At 39.7% G+C, this 24,327-nt stretch overlaps 1 protein-coding gene across 2 annotated transcripts in view; it reads left to right on the top strand.

Annotated features, from left to right (window-relative positions):
- The first annotated feature begins 1,408 nt into the window (after positions 1-1,408).
- LOC124862584 (trinucleotide repeat-containing gene 6C protein-like) overlaps positions 1,409-24,327 on the top strand; it is a 44,121-nt gene continuing 21,202 nt past the window's right edge. For both annotated transcript variants that reach the window (XM_047356573.1, XM_047356572.1), the window contains exons 1-3: positions 1,409-2,171; positions 6,157-6,178; positions 19,390-19,755. In XM_047356573.1, coding sequence (XP_047212529.1) covers positions 2,109-2,171; positions 6,157-6,178; positions 19,390-19,755 — 451 coding nt within the window. In that variant the 5' untranslated portion in view covers positions 1,409-2,108. The remainder of the gene's footprint in view (positions 2,172-6,156; positions 6,179-19,389; positions 19,756-24,327) is intronic.

Below are 24,327 nucleotides of genomic sequence, written 5' to 3'. Positions count from 1 at the left end.
CCTCTTCCTATTACTGGCAACAAAATTTACAACGCAGCTTACATTACTGCTGCTGCTTGTGGGATGATCGCTTCAAAAGTATGTCTTTACCTGTATCTTAAACAACTGAGTTCTAAGCAGTTTTATCTGAATTTTTAATCTTAATTTTAACTTTTTTTGTATTTTTGTTCTCAAATCTGCTGGTAATATTTGATATTCTATTTGATACTGCTGAACAAACAGGTTGTATCTGTATTTTGGGTTGTGGTTAGTAAAAGCTGGTCAATAGCCACAGGGTCAGAGTTCAGAGTCAGGGGGTGGGGGTCATTTCCTTTTTATTGGTGGCCAATTGTACATAATACAGAAACAAAGGTCTATTTAATTCAGTCTCGAATATGATTGTGGTTTCTTTTCACAAATATAATATAAACTGAGGTCTAAGAAAAACAGTAAAAAGAGGCTTCCTTTGTGACCAAAGTGGAAAAAATACATGCATGGCCATCAAATTTCCCTATTGTTACTATCCCGCTGCTTTTCTTTATTAGTATTAGTGAAAAGTTATGAGATGACATGACATGACGACATTTTATGTGATTGTCTCCCTGGCAACGTATTGAAATATACGCTGGCATGTTGGATGGAAACCTGATTCCAGATCTCAGCTACCCTGTGTTTCAACACAGTATCAAATTAGTTGTTTATATATTCACTAAATGCATTAAAACAAATGTTTTCCCAGAATTTGCTAACATTGGCCTCAAAGGCCAATAAAAGTTGATCTGGAAATGGAATAAAAATGTTAGTACAAACTCTCATGACATCTTCAGCTCCCTAACTTCAGAAATCAGATTTAGGCTTCAGCTCAAGACCTTTTCTCAGTTTCAGCCATCTTAGTTTCCCAGTTCCATGATTGGACAAAACCGACTTCAGCGCTACGCTAAAGGGTGCTGTCTGTCTCCACCTGACTGCCCACTGGGACCTCTGGGAGCGCCTGTTGCCAGGCAGTGGCACACGTCACCATCGCCTGCAGCAGCACAGTGGCAGGAGAACTGGCTAATGGTTTCACAAACAATGTCACATTTAAGGGTTAAAAATATGTGTATTCCCATTCATGTTTGCCTTTTTAATATGTGCTTTATGCTTAAAAATTTTATTAATTATATTAATAATCCCTATTTTTCCATTTTTCCATTATAGACTCTGGGCTGGATATGTCATAAGGCTCTAGATCTCTTTCCATGTGAAACAAGACGTGGCTTTTGGGTGTTTGATTGTTGAGAAAGCTTTTCTCTTTAGAGCTGCTCATAGAGGTCATAGGTTAAAACATGTCAGTAACCCTAAATGGTGCTATGGGTCGTGTTCCTGTGGTAGATCCTGAACAGTGCTTGTGATGGGATCCATTTCCCAGGATGAATGTAGACTAAAGACTGGAAGCATCATCTCCGGGGGGGGCAACTATTGCTTCTTTTCCATTCACGGTTCCAGCACCGCATTGCTCCACTCCACTACAACATGTAGAAAGAATGAACACAGCCCAAGTTAAGTCCTCAGTCGCTGTGCCTGCAGCTAGTACTCCGTAGTTTAACTTTTCACCCAGAATCTGCAGCCTTTTGCGTTTGTATGTTCTCAAAGCAGATGAGCTGAGTAAGTCAGCCGGGGGTTGACCTGGCTAATGTGCCCATTCAAAATGATGTGCAAACCAGGGCTAACTGGCGCAGTGCTTGCCTTGTCTGGTGACAAACTGTACCAACACATAAGTTCCATCAACTATTCACAAGAAGAGCCTCAAAACGTGCGCTCAATTTCAAATGCCGACTTTTAGGACAGACAAAAATAGCTTAGAGGATCTTCACTAGTGGTAAAAGCACAGCTATCTCTCAGCTGGTTGGGTTGAGTGTTTGTGCCACTGATTGTCATCAACTTCTAACGGGTCGTGAACTTTGTTCAGCATGTTGATTTCAGCTTGTAAGAAAGAAGTTGGGCACTCCACTATGACCAGTGCAAAAAGTTAGTCTGGTGACCTGCAATGTACCTAACTTAGCAGGAGGTTAAAATAAAGCTCTGTCCTTTCCTGTCTTTTTATATTTTAGCTGTGAAAAGAAGCAAAAACACAAGAAGAAACACATTTGATGGAAGATAAGAAAAAGAAAAAACAAGAAGAGAAGAAAAAGAACGAAGCTACACAGAAAAAGGTAAACGCTCAAGGTTTTGTTTTGAAACAGCTCATCCCTTCATATGTTCATTCATCGGTTTTCTATGCTCACCTAATCCTGTTCAGTGAAGCTGAGCTTTATCCCATCTGGTGAGAGGCGGGGTATAACCTCGACACATCATCAGGCCATTGCAGGGCTGAAAAACATCCAAGCATGCACGCAGCTTCTCCTGAGGTCAATTATAAGTCGCCATATCTCCTGACAAACAGAGAAGTCCCACAAACGGGCAAACCCCACCATCGACAGCCTGAGAAGCCCAGACTCAAACAGGAAAGCTTCATGTTTTAAAGCCCCAGTTTTAATAACTGTACCAGCACACAATCCCTTAATGTATTCAAGTTTAATCGTTGCTGCCTGTTGTTTAATAAAACCTGATATGATAAGCCATGGTAGACCCCGGTTCAGTGCAGGGTCAGGCCATTGTAGCTTCACTGCCTTATCAGGCAATTTGAGATAAGTTTCCCGTGATCAGTTGATTAAATATTTCTGCTGAGAGCTAAGTTACGACAGTTTTAATTAATAAAGGTGAACTAAAATGTGTTTTTTATTGCAAAACTGTAGTTTAATTAAACTTAAATCATCTCGTTTTGCAGTGTTGGTGCCTGTTTTCATTTATTTATACATTAACTGCTCAAGTCTTGGGTTCACTCAGGTTTACTACAGGTACATAATGTGTAACATGTGCATATTAAGTACATTACAATATGCAGACATTTAATCTATCTTTAACTTGATTTAGTCTTTGCTTTATTCTTCAGAGGGGTTGCTGTTTCTGCTGTAACTCACTAAGTAGGACTGGTCTTAGTCAAAGTTTGCTTGTATTTTGATGTTAATAACACAAATTGTGAATAGACGTGAGCTGATTTGAGATTCTTTCGTAAAGCTGCTAGGTTTGATGCATAAAGACGATGTTTATTTGTCCAGAATATTTAACCTTTTAGCTCTCAAATAATCTGCAGTTTCCCCGCCACGACTGTTCATGGTTTTCATGAACAGAAAGACTTCCAAGCCACCAAATTTGTCTGTCTAGTAAGTGTGGGGAAAAATATAGTAGCTATGTTTCAGCCTGCTGTGCAGCAGCAGGTCGGGATAGTAAAAATGTTGCGTTATTCTCTGCTCCAAACGGCTGGAGAAAACTGTTTATTGCATCCGATTAAAAGGACTTTAAATACATGGAAGGGTATGACAGAATTGTTTTGCAGTTTTGAAACCAGATTTTCTTGGAGCCGTTTCATACCTTGATACTGGCAATCGTCAAAGATCAGCCCAGTAAACGCTTTCCTCTCTTTAGGCAGTAAGAATAAATTTAAACATGTTTTAGGTATTTGAAAAAAAAAAAAAAAAATCCTGACCCTCGACTTGTTGTTAAGACTTATATTTATGGTTAAAGACTTCAGATTTTCATGACTGAGGACTTCACTGAATAATCCCAGTCAGATAATCGGATGTACATGTACTACTGGAGCTGTACCTTTCGTTTCCACCTGTACTACGATGCATGCTCACGCATATACGAGTGAAACCAAATATTTACATAGACTGTATAAGGCACATAACTATTTATTTCCCTCACTGCCTGACATTAAACTAGACTCAGCTTTTCCTGTTTTTGATCAGTTAGGAGCACTAAAATTATTTCTATTTGCTAAATGCTAGAATTGTAAGCCAGACATATTTTAGATTTTTTTTTTCTTTAAATTCTAAAGTTTGCATACTTTTCCTTAGTATTTGGTAGAATTACCTTTAGAACTGAATGACTTCCAACATTTTGGTTGTTTTTCCAGCAGCCTATAAATGCTCTACTCCTACTTTGCTGTTTTGGTTTTGATTCATTCTTTTTGACAGAACTGGTGTAAATGAGTCAGATTTGTTGGCTGCCTTTCTCCTACACACCTTTTTAGTTCTGCCCTCCAATTTTCCATGGTGGCTGATATCAGGGCTTTGAGATGGTTCCTCCAAAACATTGACTTGTTCTCCTTAAACCACTTTGTAACTAATTGGGTGGTATGCTTAGGGCTATTGTCCATTTGGAAACCCCATTTGTGTCCAAGCTTTGTTGATGTCCTGAGTTGTTGCTTCAGTATTTCCACGTAACGTGCTTTCCTCATGATGTCGTTTGTGAAGTCTGTCACTCCATCCTGTTGCAAAAATACAAATACAGCATGATGCTGTCAATCCCGTACTTGACAGTAGAATGATGTTCTTAGGCTTGCGAGTTTCCCCCTTTTTCCTCCAAATGTAACACTGGTCATTATGGCCAAACACTTCAATTTTAGATTTATCAGACCAGAGGACATGCCTCCAGAAGTGAAGGTGTTTGTTGCTGAGTGCATTTGCAAACTAATCTGGCTTTTTATGTTGCTTTTGGACTAATCACTTATTCCTCACTGTGTGTACTTTCTGTCCATAAAGTACACGACTCCTTCGCCGCTGATAATGGCTCCTTTTCCACTGAAAGTCCTAGGGTTTAAATACCTGGGGTTAAAATACCTGGGGTTAAAGCCAGTGAGCAAAAGTCAGAACACTGCTAGAAAGGATCCACCAATCACCTTTGCTCAGTACATATCCCCGCCCCTTAACAATCCCAGGGTAATCTGAAAGTCCTGCACCCAGACTTGGAGCTTTTTATTCAGGAAAGTGTGGACCCGGGAAATTGAAATAACTAAAATTGTGTTAAAACTTGCTGAGGGCTTTCAAAATCCCTTTATAATGACTGAAAGCCCCTGGAATGGAAAATGGGCTCTTAGAAACTTCAACCACCATCTTCATAAGGTCATCATGCTTTTGTTCTGGGGTTGATTTGCACATTTCACACCAAAACACACTACTCTCTGGGACACAGATCCCATCTCCTTCCATTTTAATTGATTATACTTGTATAAAATTGTTTAAGCAATTTATTGTGACACATACAGGTATCTGTAAATTTTACCGAAGGTTGAACAAGACTTGTGGAGGTCCACAATTCTCTTCCTGATATCTTGATTTCTTTTATTTCCCCCCTGTGATTTCACACAGGGAAGCAGTGGGATGAGATATTGCCTTAAAATACATCCACTAGTGTGCTTCCATTTAGCCCAAAGGATTTGAATTAATCTATCAGAGGCTAGAAAGCCAAATTTTGACAAGGCATCATAATCTTAATGCATGTATTAAATTAAGAATTTTATGAAGGTTATAAAAACATCTAAAACTATTATCTCTCTTTTTATACTGGTAATTAGCAAATACTGTATAAATAATTTTGGTATTCCAAAATGACCATAATAGGAAATGTTTAGTCAGACAGTGAGGGAAAAAAGGGGTTATGTCTTTTTTTTAATACAGTCCATGTAGATACCTAGTTTCAGCTATACCAGCCCACCATCTACTCTACCATCTATTCAGCCTTGTAAATTAATACTTTTTCTTAGTCTTAAATACTGTCATCCACAGAAGATATTTTCCATCTTTTATGTAGCACCAAGCTAAACCCTTTGGTTAATTGTCATGAAGTGCAGCAGTCTCCAACAGGTATGTAGAGGGAGAATAACCTAAAACTCAGGGCAACAACATGCTTGTTGATATTCCAAGACTGTTCTTTTGTTCTCTGTTCTTCTGAAAATAATTATTTGAATTTAAATAAATTGATAGCTTTAAATTTGAGTTTTGGCCTCACAAACTTTCATACAGAATTAACTTGACTGTCTGAGGAAAGGGGACTGCTTCGTCCCTCTCATAAAACTACCAGGGGAACACTGGCGTTTCTCCATGTTCTCTTCCCTGGTCCTCGTGTGTCCATCTGCACGGTGCAGCCTTACATTAAGACTTAAATAGGTGTGTTCTTTCGCCCTAAGAAGAAAACAATATCGTTTTTCTTCAGCAGCAGTAAATTTGTACAGATGTTTAAAAATGTACTATATGTTGATTGTGATTTCCTTGAAATTTTCATTGATCCTTTTCATCTTTTTCTCTTTTATTACAGACCACAGAACAGATAACCAAAGGTACGTTTTTAAATTGGACTTTATTTCTTTTTTTGTTTCACACACTTATTTTGTTCCCTTTTATAGTCGAATTTCTCTGTTTGGCACAAACAAAACGCATCAAGCCATGTTGAAAATGAAAACATCTGGAGCCAGGTGGTCTGAACCACCTGAGCAGAAAATGGAAGCCAGGTGCCCATACAACACTAATAAGGAGCGTAGGGATGATGCAGCTCCTCCTCAGGTCTCTCTGTGGGCTCCTCGGGCATACCTAGGAGGATGGAGGTGGGAAGGAATCTCACAATAAAAGAAAAATAAGCCAGATAACAAACAAACAATACAATGCATAAAGGGAGTTGCCTGAGAAGATGTTGTGAAGAGTGGGCCTAGCTGGCAGGTTTTGAACTCTGCTTCTGTTGAAGCTGCATTGTTCAGTTTAGCCTCCTCAGGCCAGTGTTCTTACAACAAATAGTACTGTGATGGTCTGTCAGCCGAGAAGCAGATCTTTTTATTAGGCTGAGCGAGCATGTTTGGAGCAGGATGCCGTTTCCCTCCAAGGACGGACAGGGGGAAGAAATCTGATTACACCTTCAGGCAGACGTTAACAGCAAGGCACTTATAAAATAAAATAATTGGTGAATGTGTTATTTGTTTTGCTACGTTCAGGCAAATGCTTATCTTACAGATTAAAGGTCTAGTTATGTAAGTAGGAGAAAGCTGATTTGTGCCTTATCACATCATATTACGACTCGAAGCAAAGAAAGGCCTACCGCTAATAACCATGACCAAACAGGCTGAGACTAACACGGCAGCAACATGCCGTGACCTCATTTCCAAACTGTTTTCATGTTAGACGACAGTAGGCAATGATTACTGGTTTTAACAACTTACCATGAGAAAATAAAGCAAAGGATAATTGAAACACTTTTTTTTTTAATCCACGCTATCATAAAAAAGATATGTCCATGTAGTTATTCATGTAATCTTACCAAGAAGCTGGGTCTCCTGAAGACAAAACCATACAGATAAAAAGATATCATTAGATAAAACGGAAGACGTTTGTGCGTCTGTTGGTGAGAGAAACTAAATATGACCAAGTGAAATTAAGAATATTAGTAATAATTAGAATAATACTGATTTTTTATCACTTTTTTCAGCAGGAAGACTGTGTAATCCTACTGGCGTCACTTAAAATATTTACATATATATAATAGCCCTGATGAATTTGCATCCAATAATCATGATATGTTAATACTGTTGGATGCATTTTCTACTTTCAGCTGTAATTTACACGATATTCTCCAGTATACACGATGTAAAAAAAAAAAAACCTTACAATGCCAGATTAATTATAGCATTTCTTCCAATGATTAGTCCATGAAACTGTTTAAGCTGCTTCAGAAAGATGAATTAAGCCAGTCATGCAAGACCATGTTTAATTGTTACAGTTAACACAACAACAATAATAATTATAACAATAATCAGGAAAACAGTAAATCTTGATGAAAAATTGATTTCTATAGGATGAGCTATTTTTTTTTTTGGCTTCGCAATTTAAAATCCAGATTGTTTATCATAGTAATTTAAGGTAGACTTCGACCTCATCAGGACAATAGAGAAAGTGTGAGTGAGGAATAAACATACATCCATTCTCAGGAGGTTTTCAGGAGCACATGAAGCATCTTAATAACGTAACTGCTTCTGCCTCCTTCCAGCAGAAGAAAGGCAGGGGCTGCAAGAAAAAGGTTGAAATTAATTTTTGCTGTTTTGCTTGAAGCAAAGAGAAGGTGACTGCTAAACTGTGGGGGCCCAGGTTGATCCGAGGGAGCCGGAAAACTGTAGAGTAAAAGAAACAGATGGAGCTGCGTGAAACTGTGAGACTGAACTCCAGTTTCCTGTTTGCCGACACAGCTGAGGGGCCCGTTGTGGGTTGTTTCTACTGGCCCAGTTCTAAAACAGACGCATGCAAACACATGCTGTCTCTTTCTCTGTCCCAGTCCCCTAATGTAACAGTCTAATATCAGTTTTTACTTGCTGTGTTTTCGCAAACCCTGAAACACATCCACACACCATTTTTAAATCAATGCAACACTAACAGGCTTTTGCACACCTTGTCGACAAGCTAAGGAGGTTATTCAGTCAACTGCAGCATGGAAATCACATGATCTATGCTATGATATAGTTTAAAAGGCGTTCTTCTGATTATAAACAGCTAAATATGAGGAAGTGGTGTTGTGTCTTGCTAAACTATTTATATCCTTTTTAAGTTTTTGATATTTTTTTATACTGGAATTTTATGTGAAAGACCAACACAACGCAGCACATAAGGAAGATGATGCATGATTTTCAACCTTTTTTGGAGGGGGGGTTTACAAATAAAAATGTGAACATTGTGATGTGCATTTGTATTTTGCCTTCTTTACTCCGTAAAATAAAATCCAATCCAATCGGTTGCCTTCAGAATTCACCCTAATAAGAAATCATGAAGACCAAGAAACACAGCAGACAGGTTAGGGATAAAGTCACAAACAAGTTTCAGGAGGGATTCAGTTATAAAATAATATCCCAAACATTGAACATCTCACAGAGGTCTGTTTTATCCATCACCCTAAAGTGGAAAGACTCTCGCACAAGTGGTAACCTACTAACCAATGACTATTTTGGGCTGAAACAATTAATCAGATTAATTGTGATTAATCTATTATTGAAGTAATCATCAACTAATTTAGTAATTGAATAATCTCTAACTGGAGTTTACAGACTCTAAAACATGCCATTTGTTGAAAGAACAACCTACTTAGAGCAATAATTAGTCCAAATGTGTACAAAAACTATATACACTATATATAAAACTATATATTTTGTCTTTAAGATGAAAAACCATCTTTGTCTATAAATACGCTCCATCCAGAACTCCTCAAGTGGCAAAGTTTTAGCTTCACCTGATTTAAATTCTGTAAACAAAATCTCCTATTAAGCACATTTTGCTATCTGATTATTAATTGATAATCAAAAAACAATTGACAGATTAATCGATTAGCAAATAATTGTTCTTTGCCGCCCTAGGCTATATATACCTTCACTGACAGAGCAGGTAAGGAGTGCCTTAGGAAGGAGTGCAGTTGTAGTTATGTAAAAGAAGGGGCTCTGGTCAGATGAGACTTGAAAACGGCTTTGTTTCAGCTGATCTCCATCCAATCTGACAGAACATGACCTATTTTGCAAAGAAGAATGGGCAGAAATGTCTCTGTAGATGTGCAAAACTGGGAGAGGCATAACCCAAAAAACCTGCAGGCGCAATACTAGTTACTCGAGAGACTGAATACAAATGCCCACACCACCCTTTCAGATTTTTAGTTGTAAAAAACCAAAATCCGCTACCTACATAAGCACTACCTTATGCTCGTCTATCACATACAATCCCACAGCTTGCCGGTAAACACCCGAATAGATTTTTTCTTTTTTGGCTTATATTGCATTTACAACATTTGGTCCCGAAATTCAATTTCATTGTTTACTGCTGGGTGACGACAAGCTGCTCTAAATGAAAAGGTCGACCGTTGTGATAACAGTAAGGTGTATTTGATCCATCTGTCTTCTGTTGTGTGGGTTATAGGTCAGCATCCTAGTAGCTTTGGGCAGGGGGTGTGTGAGGGAAGTAGTTTTAAGCATCCCTGTAAATTACACCTCAGGCATCCTGGTGTCAACAGGCTACACTACAGCTTGTTTTAATGAGCTGCTCTGCTTCTTTTTATTATAGAGTGCAATCCTATCAAAAGGAAGAGCAAAGCGCACATACACATCAAGGCGGACATTTACATATTGCAATAAAAGATAGTATTATTAGAAAGTAAAGCTACAGCCTTCATTTCGTAAGCAATTAATTTACCATTCCCTTAGTCACACCCAGTTATTTGTGTTTGACACTACAGAGTGTTGTGATCAAAATGGGATTTATACCAGAGTGTCTTTTGTTATCATCACTGCCCCATGTATTATCCCAGCTTAAATGAAAGCATCAGTTGTATAATAAATGTTATATTCATAGAATTGAAGCAAGGAATGGTTTCAGCTGCAGTTCTGCACCTATTTCCGTGTTCTGCATACTGTCAATTTATTTTATTTGTTTTTATGATTCATATTTAGTTTTTGTCTTTTTTAACAAATGCAAAATGTCAAAAGGCTCAATTCTTCTTTTGTATGAAGATGTTATTTTTCATGGCGGATTGTTGTATTGAATAAATACGATTTTAAACATATGCGAACCATATTGCTATAAGTTGACCATTTAATCTTTAAACTTTGAAAACCAGATTCTCTTCAACCAAAATGAAAAATTTATTATTTTTAAATTTATAAATATACAGTGTAGTAAACGACAAATAAGATTTCTCCCCGGTTTAAAATTGTGAGCTTCTTGCCGTTCCTGTGTGAACTTCCTATTTCAGCCTGAGTCCTCAGCAGGTGCTGCTCAGGTCAGGAGGACAGGACGTTCCAGCCTCTTTCACGTGTCGCTTCTCCTCAATCATAACACGGAGGAATCCGTGCTGCCCACAGCTGTCGGCACAAAGGGCACGAGCAGGGGAGTGATGACTCCAGGAAAGTTCTTTGTTTCTGTCCTGCATCTGACTTTTGTAAGCAGGGGTCTTTGAAACAACCCTCTCTGACCAGTAAACCCCCAGAGGTTGAGAAAACTTGATCTTTAGCCAGACACACATCTTAGAAGTAGAGAGAGAATTTAATTGATGGTGCCGAAGTATTCAGGTATATAGTTAGGACTATAGACTGACCTATATAACGGTTAGTTACATTAACTGTGCTGGTAGATTTTAATTGCTTTGAATAGCGTCAGTCACTTTGGGAAGTATAATGAGGGGAGGGTCCATTTGACGCACTGTGTCACATTTATTAACTTGTAATTAGAACTTTCAGTCTGCTCTCTTGTGAGGTTTGCTGCTCATATTTAAAGCCCTATGGTAGATGGAGATGAAAACCTCTAAATACCTCGTTAATTTTTGATGCTTTTCCGCTACTTTTTAATGAGACATTTGATAAGGATATGTCTATATTTCCTTGTTATCTTAAATTATCCTGATCTACTGTTGCAGCTTGACAGCAAATGTGTGATATACATGTGCTATAAATGTGAAGGAGCCCTAAAATAAATTCAGCTTTTATTGCAGAAGGATATTCTCCTTCTTTTATTTGGAAGATTTTATTGTTAGCTTTGAGGATTTGGTCTTTTACTATAACATTTCTCAATGTTTTATTACTCAGAGATGAGGGATCTATGGTGATTGGGTGGTCCCCAGGATCTCTCAGAGGCCTGGTTATTCTCTTATGCTCTAATCTTTAGTTCACCCGTCAGGCTTTCTATAGGATGTAGGTATGGGGACTGAGATGGCCACAGAAAAGCCATTTCTTTGTTGATTTGGCCCATTTTCAGTTTTCCTATTGCAACCACTTGATGTTGATTTGAACTCATGATGCACTCTAACAAAGTTCCCATGGCCTTTGGAAAAGAAACAAGCCCACAGCCTCATGGGTCGTCCACCATACTTGGCAAGAGAGTCTTTTCCACATACTAGTTATTTGTTTTGTGTCAAACCCAACTATACTGTCTCTTGCATATGATTAAAACACACTGTCCTATTTAGAGTTCCAGTAGTTTAGCAAACTGCATGTTTTTGAAGGTAGGAAAATACATTTTTTCTGACATTAATCTGAAACAGCCATTTGGCATGTGGGTGATTTCTAATGGTTATGGACACTTTGTGACTAAAGATGCCTTTCTGGGGCGCAGCGGTGGTGCAGGGGTAAAGCGTGCAGCCCATGTTTGGAGGCCACAGTCCTCAATGCAGCTGCCACGGGTTTAGAGTAAGTTTTTTGTTTTACCAACATATTTATTCTGAGTGGAAGTCATATTACTGTCTTGTCTTTAATTTGTGAAGGGAGCTAAAGATTAGGGTGATGGCAACGAGGCCTTCCAACCTCAGACTTGGAGCTTTTCACCAAAGATAAATTGTCAAAATACGAGTGGAAACATGGAGAACGCTGGTCAGAAATGATAACATGATTGCTTTAATGCCAATTTTTCCATTGATAGATGAGAAGGGTTTAGATAACGTGGAATTTGTTTTTTATAAATGAAAATAAAACATGTTTTTTTTTTTTTATTGGTACTTCTTTTACATTGTATGATTATCCTTTGATTTATTGTTGTTATTGTTTATTATCTTCCTCATTTCCTATCAGAGACAAACTTGTTGGATGAATGAAAATCATTTTGAGTCTAAATTTGTCAGGGGTATGGATAATTTTGGGCTAAATGATAGCTGTACTTTCAGTTTATCATTTATCTTTGTAAATATTTAAAGATCCACATAGAATGTAATTTAATTCTGCCATGCCATTTTTTACAGTACCGTCTTTGTTTTAACCGTCTATACTAGTTTGTGTTTTGAGGAATATTGTAGATGTAACTGGCCTACGCATAACAAGAGCTTGCCAAATCTACTGTATCTGTTCAAGTAAATTATGAATGCTGCCTTCTGTTGCACATTCATAAAACCCATCCACAGAGGGCATCTTTCATCTTGAAGGTCATGTGGCCTGTTCGTGGCTTCTACTCAGGAGATTGTGGGACCGTTCATGCTTCCTACCCCTCTTTTCTCTTCCCTCTACCTTCGGCTCTTTGATGTCTTTTCAGACACCCCGCACCCTCAGCTCACTACAAAGTCTTAAACACTCAGGCAAGCATGCTGTCATCTTTTCTTTCAGAAAATTAGGATCCCTTTAAGAGTTTAAAATGAGATGTCTTCCTGTGCGCGAAGCACACACAGCCCCGAGGCCAACGTTTGATGTGCATCTTTGATGAACTGGGAATTCTCCTGTGCAGCCTCACAGCTGAGGACCGTGTTTTTCCAAATCGGCTGTCATGGAGATCACTCTGATCTCTCGCTTTACTCCATTCCAGTTTTTATTTTTAAAGCAAAGTGTGGTTTTGGGAGACTCCTGCTTCACACGTTACAGCTGCAAGAGGTGTTTGTTTTTTCTCTGACTGATCTTCCACTTTCATTAGTGACCCAGCGCTGGCTAATACACTCAGTTTGATTGTATTAGTGTTTTCTAAATGGGCAAGATGTGTGCTTTGTTCTTTGAAATGAAGCAACTGAAGCAGTGGAACATGCTACGGGACAAATGGTGGTCTAATTGTAAGCGGATTTGGAGCCAAGCTGGTTTCAGGCAGCGAGACAGGAGCTCTCAGAGGAGCACACGAGGGGGGTGGAGACTTTCATGCACACACTGTTCTCTTCATCGCTTATCCTCCCTCCTCTGACTCCTTCCATTCCTCCTGTACGCCAGCTTTCTCTTTCGTTCACACTCCCTGTCCCTCACCGTTTCTTTTCCAAGATTGGCCAACAGAGCAGTCAGCCCCCCACCCCCACCCGTCCTCCCAGCCTCCAGAAGGACCTACGTCATACATCAGAGAATTCCAGCTGTATAACAGTCGACTCCATAACTGATACGTTGTGGCGCAATCCCAGAGCCCCCTTGTTTTATAAGGATATCACCTCTTAAAGCCAGCAAATTGACCTGGAATTACTGCGGCCATCTGCTGCCCTTAATGCAGCAATGATGGCAAGAGGATAATAGTCTTTGGGAAAGAAGGAGCGAGAGAGAGAGAGAGAGGGGAGCACAGAAAGGTGGGGAGGGATGAAGCAGAAGCGTTTCTGATGATTCGCTGAGCTGCAGGGAGAGACAGATAGATACAGATGGGAATGCAAGAAATGACATGCATCACAGACGCATAGGAATCCCCACATTTAAAAAGTACATAAGCATGATGGGCACCAGCAAAAGTGAAGAGAAAAAGAGGAGTTTGGCCTTGTGTGTCGGTAAACATATCTCTCTCTGTTTGCATGTTTCACTGCACCATGTTGCCCTCTCCCCTCAATGTGGGCCCCAGCATTACATAACACTTTGCTTTTGTATGTGACTGGCTGGCTGCATGTGCACAACTTCTTGAGCTACACAGACTCGGGATGGCAGCCAATGGCGAAGCGCTGCTCTTTGTAACTCATTTAGGCCCCAGGAAGATTTTTTTCTTTCCTTTTTTGCTTGTTGGTTTCACGAGGCTGCCACCCTCCCTCCTCGACCAGCACCATTTGGCTCAGTGCACCTTACGTCCGATCAGCTGGTGTTTGGGTTTACACAAGTACAGTCTGCGTAGGTTTGAAACAGATTTTTCGCATCCTTTTTAGATTTTAGTTTGCCAGATTGCCGTGTTATGTAATGACATGCTTTGAGGCGATTATCCTCTGTGCTTTGTGTCCTATAACATGTTCCATCCAGGGCTAGCTCCATAACCCCGAGTTGATCCACGTGAATGATTTAATGCCGACCCCTAACCTCATAGCTACGCATTATTCTACTTTAAATTAGCTCCCAATGGACTTTAAACCAACCTAATGCTTCACTGCATTTTTAATTTGGAACTTGGACTTAAAGAGGTGTTGTTCATTTTTAAAAATACTCTTTAAAGTAACTGTCTAATGTGAGATGGTGCTTATGTTGAGCCTACAGGAAATATTTCATGGTGCTACTGTTTCCCTTGCAATCTCAGCAGCAGATTTGCCCTAATAAACGGGGATCAAGAGACAATTACATGTTTACGAACAGCAAATTCCAAAGAACATGACAATAGTGGTAGCTGGGAACCAGATTATAATGATATCTAAATATTTAGAAAAATAAAGGTAAAAATGTTGAAATATTTATCTCATCAGTCCCAAATTGATAATCAATTTGAGGGGTAATTTTTTTTTCTTCTCAGTTGTTGTGCTCTACTTGCATACTTTGCAGAAAGGAATAATTAAGGAAACAAAAACAACATAAAACATGAAATCTAATTACTATGGGCAGAAACTTCCCTCGGAAGCTGAATTTTAATTGCTCAGACTGAATCTTGATTCATGTAATTTGAAATTAAATATATAGGTTTAAAAATGAATTTCACAAAACTGAATCTGAATTTAAACCACAGAGTAACCAGACCATAATCACAGAGTTTAAATTTCACATCAGGTTAAACTTCCTTTGCAGCATTTTGAGCTGGAGCAGTGCAGCTACATGATCATCTATAGGACGTGTCATGTAAACAAATGATGAACTGACTGTAACAGTAATGCTACCTGTAGCTATTAGCTAAACATGCTATATTAGCATAGTGTCCCACCGGTGTCACGGTCTGTGTTTTTTCCATCGATATGTTTGACATAAGGAATGACATCCGCCAAGCTCGTGTATTCAGCACTGCTCCAGCTCAAAATGCAGTAAAGGAAGTTTAACCAGATGTGAAACTTAAATCGATGAATCTGTGTTTGATTAATCTGTGGCTTCAAGGACCCGGATGTGTGACACAAAATAACAGAATTTTGGAACTGAAATTGAATTATAGAACTGAAGGTGAGCCGAATTTTCAATTAAATTAAATACATTTTTAAAGCAAATCAGTTCGGTTTCAAAGCATTAAATTCAGTTTCAGTTTTGTGAAATTCATTTTGAAACGAATGCATTTAATTTCAAGGTACTGTATATGAATGAAGATTCAGTATTGGCAATTCAAATTCAGCTTCTGATGGCACAGGTTTTTGCCCATAATCTACTGCATAAAGACAGACTCCAAAAGGGAACAAACAAGGAGCAATCAGAGCATAATTAGCTGATTGGTGGTCAGCTAATTATCAAATTTCTACCGATGTTGCTCTCTAGAAATTCAAATCCAGGGTTTTTGCACATGATTTGGATTAATTTTGCCTGTCCTAAATATGATTGAAATATTTGGAAGGAACAAAGGGCAGAAACCTTAGGTCTGTTCCCTGCATGTAATTTTGCATTAGACCTCTACTGAGAAAAAATTGCTTCTACTATTTACATCAAACCCAGTTTAGGAACCCTAGGTGGCATATACCTCTGACTAGAGCTGCTTATGCCAATTTTCAAGGTCAGAGACATGAATTTAAAGCATAGAGTTCATATAAAAAGGTCACAGAGCTCTGAACTAGCAGGGTAAGATCATTACTTTGAGCTCTTTTTCTGAAAAGTGCTGACATTTATCTAAATAGTATTTGACTTCAATGTTCTAAATATTGCATGGTTTCGACAATCTGAGGAGCAGGCCTTCTGATAAAGTCTTGGTCAGAGAGTGAAACATTCTTCACAAAGTCAGATGTCTGAGGGTTCATATCACTACAAGTAATAAAACACACAGAACACATAAATGTGTCTAGTGCATCTACAGCCATACGAATGCCACTTGTAACAGCTGATTTCTTAGATATTGCATGCTCCTTGTGTGTCCGTGGTATTTTGTAATATTGTCCATGGATATATGTTGTGTGTGCACGTGTTTGTTTGTGTACACAGGCGTGGGGGCAGAGGTTGTCTGTAGTTAAACTACTGCTGCTGTTTATAGGGTTATGAGTCTTTAAAGTTAATTTAAATGTTTAGCTGCCCTGCTACAGGTTTGCTGTGGACTTTGCTTTGCACTCCATGTACAGCGCATCCGGAAAGTATTAATGGCGCTGCACTTTTTCCACATTTTGTTATGTTACAGCCTTATTCCAGATGGTATCAAATTAATCTCTTTCCTCAAAATTCCACACACAATACCCCATTATGACAATGCAAAAGAAGTTTGTTTGAGATTGTTGCAAATAAAAAAAAAAATAGAAACTAAGAAATTACATTAACAGAGGTATTCACAGCCTTTGCTTAATACTTTGTTGATCCACCTTTGGCAGCAATTACAGCCGTAAGTCTTTTTTAATATTAGCGCCACAAGCTTAATAAACTGATCTTATGGCATTTTGGCTCACTCTTCTTTGCAGTACATCTCAAACTCCATCAGGTTGGATGGGAGACATTTCCACTCTAGACTCTGGCTTGGCCGCTCCAGGACATTTACAGACTGGTTCTGAAGCCACTCCTTTGAGATCTTGGCTGTGTACTTTGGGTCGTTGTCCTCTTGAAAAATGAACTGTCGCCCCAGTCTGAGATCAAGAGCGCTCTGGAGCAGGTTTTCATCCAGGATGTCTTTGTACGTTGCTGCATTCATCTTTCCTTCTATTGTGGCTAGTCTTCCAGTTCCTGCTGCTGAAAAACATCCCCATAGCATGATACTGCCACCACCATGCTTCACTGTAGGGATGGTATTGGCCTGGTGATGTGCAGTGTCTGGTTTCCTTTAAACATGACGCCTGTTACTCACATCAAAGAGTTCAATCTTTGTCTCATCAGGCCAGAGAATTTTGTTGCTCATGGTCCGAGAGTCCTTCAGGTGCCTTTTGGCAATCTCCAGATGGGCTACCATGTGCCTTTTTATTAAGGATTGGCTTTCGTCTAGCCACGTTACCATACAGGCCTGATTGGTGGATTGTTGCAGAGATGGTTGTCCTTCTGGAAGGTTCTCCACTCTCCACAGAGGAATGCTGGAGCTCTAAAAGAGTGACCATGGGGTTCTTGGACACCTCCCTGGTTAAGGCCCTTCTCCCCCAATGGAGGAGGAGAAGGAGTAGCATAGAAGAAGGCTGTAGCATAATTAAATGTGGAAAAGGTCCAGTGCTGTGAATACTTTCTGTAGCATCTTTTCTAAGATGCTACCTTGCATTACCTGCTTTAGTCACAATAACAGGTTGACAGAGTAAGTTTGCCCAAATAATGGATGTTTTAGAAGTTTAAAAGGCACTTATTTTCCTTAGGGTTCTGTAGAGAGCAGAAAGGGAAGTGCTGTTCATAAGCATAGCTATTCTGAGTGCAGACTATTAGAAATGGCTGGTCAGAGCTGATGGAAAGACCAGCTCTGTTGCCAGGGGTAACTGAACTAGTGGGACATGAGCACTTTGACTTCATCAGCTATGGCAGCAGTTGATACCTAACAGCTTCGGTCATACAGTGAGAGGTAATCATTTCAGCGGCTATAACCTGCCACAAGTATGAATAGCTTATGTTGATGAAGTTAGGCGCTCTTTAATACTCTGCCCTGGTGGAGACAATAACCTACAATAATGAAGCAAGCAGGTCTAAGTCCATTACCTGGTACTTGACCTATTTATCACTTTTAATCAGTGAACAGGCAACATAACAGTTCTTGGTCGTCCCCAAAGGCAGTCTTGTATGTGTGTATGTTTTACATTGCCACACTGAGATTATTACAGTCCTCTGGTTTCTGAAATCTTGTTTAGTTAAAGTAGTCTCCTGATCTTAATTTCTGTATTTAGCTTCTTCAACGTCAACGATTTGCATGAAAATAGCAGCAAAGAAATGCTCCACTGAAAAGTTTTACAGAAAGAGGCTGGCAAATACAAAGCTTGTAATGACGTTTTTCACATTTTGTCACATTACAAAACCAAACGATGTATTTGAGGGGATTTTATGAGATAGACTAACATAGAGGTCTATCACATCAAATTCCAAACAAACTACTTTTAGGTGATGTAATTGTAAAGTGAAAGGAAATGGATGCAGAATGCTTAGTGTAGTGGAAATCTAACACTGCACATCATCCTGAATACACCAACCCAATGGTGAACATGGTGGTGGCTGCATGATGTTGTGGGATGCTGCTGGTAAGAGTTGATGGGAATATGGATGGAGCTAAGAAATCCTGCTCACGTTCCAGCTGGAGAGCAACACTATACATGCAGCCCAAACTAAAGTGAAATTGTTCAGATCAAAGCATATTATTGTGTTAAAATGGCCCAGTCAAAGTCCAGACCTATATCCAACTGATAATCTGTGGCTTGAAAGACTTGAAAATTGATGTTCACGGACCCTATCCATGAAAAGAAGAATATGCAAAAATTACAGCAGGTTATTTAATAAAGTTGATAATAGGTAACTGAATGAAAATGCAAGCCACACTTATTTGTTTGCTTTGAAAGCCATGTTTTTTCCTTCCACCGTTAACAGTAATGCTCTAATTTTCATGTCCAACAATTACAATCGTTTTTTATTAATATTTTATTTAATTCTGACTATCAGATATGATATTAAACACATTTGAGCTATAACCACTGTGTTTTTTATGTTGAAAGATAATCAGTCTATATTATGACACTAGAATGTGCTCAGCAGCTCTGTTTTTGCCTAATGCTCCTTTAACCCCTCATCTTGTGTTTGCACTCCCTTGTTTTAACTTAACTTGCCCTTTCCCTGCCCCATTTCCACAGTGCCAGACTCTGCCAAGCTCGACCCCACCCCTCCTCTTCTCCCCACCAACCCCGGTGCCATCCCATCCGTACCCCAAAGCAGTGGAAATGGGAAGCGCGCCTCCTCCGGATGCCAGCCGCAGACAGCACAGCAGCCGCAGACCTTGCTCCAGCAGCAGCAGCAGCGCTACCTGCCCAGAGAGGTGCCCCCTCGCTTCCGTCAGCAGGAGCAGAAGCAGCTGTTGAAGAGGGGCCAGCCTCTGCCCCCCGGGACCCTGCCTCTCCTTACCACGGGACATCCCGACACTAGTGAACCTGCAGCATCAACAGTAGCCATAAACTCCTCTGCATCCTGTACCTCTTCCTCCTCGGCCAGCTTGCCCACAGGTCAGGCTTAGACACTTGGCAAATCACTGTTTCTGCTATAAATACTGCAGATGCTTGCTATGTATGGTGGAAGTTTGCTCTGAATTGCTTAAATATTTCTTATTGTATATGTGGGAGGACATGGAATAAATGCATGTCTTTAGACTTAAAATAATGCAAATTCAAAAATTTTATTTTATTGTTGAAAACGTTTATCTTGAACACCGTGCCAACATTTCACTTTTTATTCAGCCTTTGTGTTAATTTGCACATTTAGCAATCGGTATTCCACAAAGTGGACTGCACGGTGGCGCAGTTGGTAGCACTGTTGCCTTGCAGCAAGAAGGTCCTGGGTTCGATTCCCAGCCAGGGGTCTTTCTGCATGGAGTTTGCATGTTCTCCCCGTGCATGCGTGGGTTCTCACCGGATACTCCGGCTTCCTCCCACAGTCCAAAGACATGCCTGTTAGGTTAATTGGTCTCTCTAAATTGCCCTTAGGTGTATGAATGAGTGTGTGCATGGTTGTTTGTGTTTTGTCCTGTGATGGACTGGCGACCTGTCCAGGGTGTACCCCGCCTTTCACCCACAGACTGCTGGAGATAGGCACCAGCTCCCCCGTGACCCACTATGGAATGAGCGGTAGAAAATGACTGACTGACTATTCCACTAAGTAAAAAATATCATAATATACACATACTGGGCTGACTACATGAAAGGAAGGCAACATTAATAAGAAGAATAAAGGAAAATATGGAGGTGCAACTTGCTGCTAATCAGAAGCAACATTGACCTGGAGGGACTGAAGGAGTTTTTGCTCATGGTGTTGCAGACCTATTGCCATAACTGAACTTGGTGTCTAAGACTGGCATGGGAAATATGGTACTCAGGTGTGGAAATTTACATTTTAAATTAAATAAATATTTAAATTGATATCTAAATTTGCATCTAAAATGTTTACGTTTCTAGGGGAAAAGATACAAAAGAACATTTTCACTTTTTTAATTGAGCAGTAGAATTAATTTTAATGAACTTTAAAATAAAAACATACCAGCTACTCAAAACTTTGAAACAAATAATTGGTTGTAAAACACATTTATGTGTAATATATTTCCTTAATATAAAAACAAATGAACTCAAAATTTATTTAAAAAATCTCATGGTCATCTGTTCTTAATTTTGTTAGAAAACCCAACTTCAAGGGAAATAATCTAATAATTAAATGTTCTTTTGAAGGTTTTTAAAATCTGCCATTCTGTTAGTATATTTTTTTTTTTTAAAGTAGCACATATTTATTATGAAACAAAAGCAACAGCATAAGATTGTCCAGTACATGAATTCGAAGTCAGAATTCATACAGCAGGCTAATGCTAGCTACCCTCCTCTCTGTTTTGATCATTTGGCATCATAACATGTTTTCTTTGTGGCTTGTTTCTGTCGTGTTAATAAAAGTCAGAGTGAGGGTTGTTCCACTCCTGTGTAAACCAAGTGCTTTGCTTTGAACGTCATGATCAATATGTAGCGTCATAGCACGGTGCTGCGCTGCACACAGGTGTCTCCCACATGGCTGCTGGTCTGTAGCGGAGCGGAGCCTTATATTAGCTGATCATATTAATTGCCACTTTATGAGTTAATTTTTCTTCTGCTTATAATGGCATTTAGAGCAGTAAAGTCGTTGCTCAGACGTATTGCTGGACCCAGTACTGCAGACACTGTGGCTTGGGGGTTTATCAGCTTTTACTCACCACTTCATAGATTTACCTGCATTTGGGCAGTGGTGGGTGGTAATTTTGCACTCCTGGTGGTGCCTTAGATGAAACACTCAACATTTTGACATTGAAACTCTACCCATATGTAGTCTATTTTTTTAACTTTGCTGTTTTTTCTTGGAATACATCTGCCATGTTATGTCTTATGCTTGGGTTTTGTTCTTGTTAAGCTCTGCAGAAGCATTTGCATCACAGGTGCTGCTGGCTACTGTTTATTCTTCACTTTGCCAGGCTGGGATTTAGAAACAGGGATTGAGGTAGATGAAGAGTAAACACAGCTGGCTATTTTTTCTCTGTGTATTTTTCCTTCGTGTTGCTTTTATGCATTTCCAAGTGGTAATGATCAATTATGTACAGATAATTAATTATCTGATGTTGATAAAGATTCTTCAGGGCATTTTGCATCATGTGAGTAGTGAAACTTGATTCACCATAACAGTGTCTCAGAGCATCACTCCACTCCTCTGATTCTGCGTGAATGTACATTTATTTACATGGCGATGAGATGTTTACCCTGTCGTCGACTCTTTCCCCTCCTCCTCCTTCCTCTGATTAACACTCTCGTACTGTGCTCTGAGCTTCAGCGTTTCCTGTTTGGGAGGAGGAGCGATACAGAACAAGCTAGTTGGCCCGCTGCCTTGTTAAGACCGAGAGAGGCAGAGAAAGAAGTCGAGAGCAAAAATGGCAGAGGTCCAGGTCTGTGGGCTGAAGTGACTCATGGCTTACGGTAAAAGCTGCTGCTTCTCTCCGCCCCTCTCTGGCAGCCCAGCTCGGCTCTGCTTTTGCTCTTTGTGCGCCTTTGAAGCGATGTGTTGCATTAAGATAGAGACAAGTCTACTTTCCTGACTAAAGGTGGGCAGCTTCCCCCCAATAATACCTATCAGCCTGACACTGTGTCTCCCATTGCTTCTCCTAATACAACCTTTTAAGCTCGTTACCAGTCTTTTAAAATAAGCAGTGTTAGCCCTATAGGTAAATTCCACCTCACTCACATCCTAATCACACAGCAACAAGAATGATTGTCCCCTCCTCTCCTTGACCCAATGGTGATATTTAACACACTGGCTGCATTCATTGCCCTCCTTTCCGCTCTTCTCTCCATCTGCCTGGCTCGGTATTTCATTACCCGGTTACATGTGAATTTCTTGAAAAGCCATCCTGATCTCTAGATGAGTGTGATTTGTGTGTCATAGAGTAATAATCTGTCATTAAGGCTTGTAAAACAGCAGAATCTTTGTGGGTTTTGTTTTTGTTTAATGAAAGTTCATGCTAAGGTTTCAGATGTTAAATCTGCTCAAATATGCCCTATTAACTCGATTTAATTTTAAGATTCAAAATAGTTTTGTTTCTTGCCTCATCTCTGTGTTTTACAATGAAGCATTCTCCTTTCATGGGTTAGTTGAGCTCTCAATTCTTGTCTTAAATGTGTTTGGGATGATTTATGGTACTTGGCCTCCATTTAAAATACTTTGTGTGGCAATATACTTGCATTGCACATCACACTGAGCACGAACACGATAGTGGCAGCATTATGCTGTGGGGATGCTTTTCTTCAGCAGGGACAAGGAAGCTGATCAGAGTTGATGGGACAATGAATGGAGCTAAATTCAGGGTATGGTGGAAAGAAAAGCTGTAAAAGGCTGCAAATGACTCGAGACTCGAGGCTTCTGGATCACCTTGCAGCCGGTGGCCAAAGCCTCAAGCTCCAGATAACCTATTGTACATGATGCACAGTCTCTCCTGGTATAAATAAACTTAGATTTGCTTTTTTTCCCAAAATGTGACATAAGAAAATTTTGTTCCTCAAATCATCTATTTTTTAGAAGCATTCATCTTTCTTGGCTTCACTTTGACTCATTCACTTTGACATTCTTGTCGTAATCTGTTTGTGGGGTTGCTAAAAATATTTACAGCTAACCCCTGTTGCATGCGTGAAACGCTTTTGTTTATAGCTTGTAAAATAATTAACGAGTTTTCTACACCAGCAGGGAGCCGCCGCTACAACAGAACAACAAAAAGACTTCTCAGTGCAAACAGGTCTCGTTGTGTGTAGGAGCTGTGCAGCTAATGTGCTAATAGCTCGTCTGCTGGAGGAGAGAGAACATGCACGATAGACTTGATGTGCTCTTTAAATCTGCTGATGATGCTGTAAAAGAGCCCTGGGAATCCCCTGAAAGAGGGCTGGGATGTCTTGTGATGTGATTAAGCATCAGCTCTGTGTTAACCACAAATGTTCGACACTCGTCCGCTCTGTTTTTCTATGTTGGCTGATGTTCTCTCTGTTTTTCTCCTCTGACTCGGTCTGCAGACCTCGGTCTTCTGTGACGCACGCGTTCTCCTCTTCTATCTCCAATATATCAAAAATCCAACTTCCACACCTTCTACCTAGCCTTAGGGTGGGCGGCATTAGTCAGACCACACATTCTATATTTATGCCAATCTTCCTGTGATCATAGACCTTTTCTAATGTTGCCTTTTTTGCAAGATAACAATGCATATTCCAGGGCACTTTTATGTTATGAAGGTATGTAAGAAGTTTTTTTTAGTCTGGCTTGCTGAAGACTTGCCTTGACCTGGTTTATCCTTCAGAGGAAGAGGAGAGAGGGGAGACAGCAAGGGAAAACATGAAGTCGAAATTCCTTAGTCGTGTAGCTTCTGTAAGACAGTTTGTCCTACTTGGGCGTTTGTAATAATATGTAGATGAAACTCCTAGCCCAAACCAAAAGAAACTGAACTTATGGAACAGTTTATACTATATAGAATGTATTGTAAAAATCTTCATACGGTTTGGAACTTTTTTTATGTTTTGTCACATTAAAAATTGATT

The sequence above is a fragment of the Girardinichthys multiradiatus genome, chromosome X (genome assembly GCF_021462225.1).
Source record: "Girardinichthys multiradiatus isolate DD_20200921_A chromosome X, DD_fGirMul_XY1, whole genome shotgun sequence".
NCBI classification, from domain to species: domain Eukaryota; kingdom Metazoa; phylum Chordata; class Actinopteri; order Cyprinodontiformes; family Goodeidae; genus Girardinichthys; species Girardinichthys multiradiatus.
This window is presented reverse-complemented; position numbering and strand designations above follow the sequence as displayed.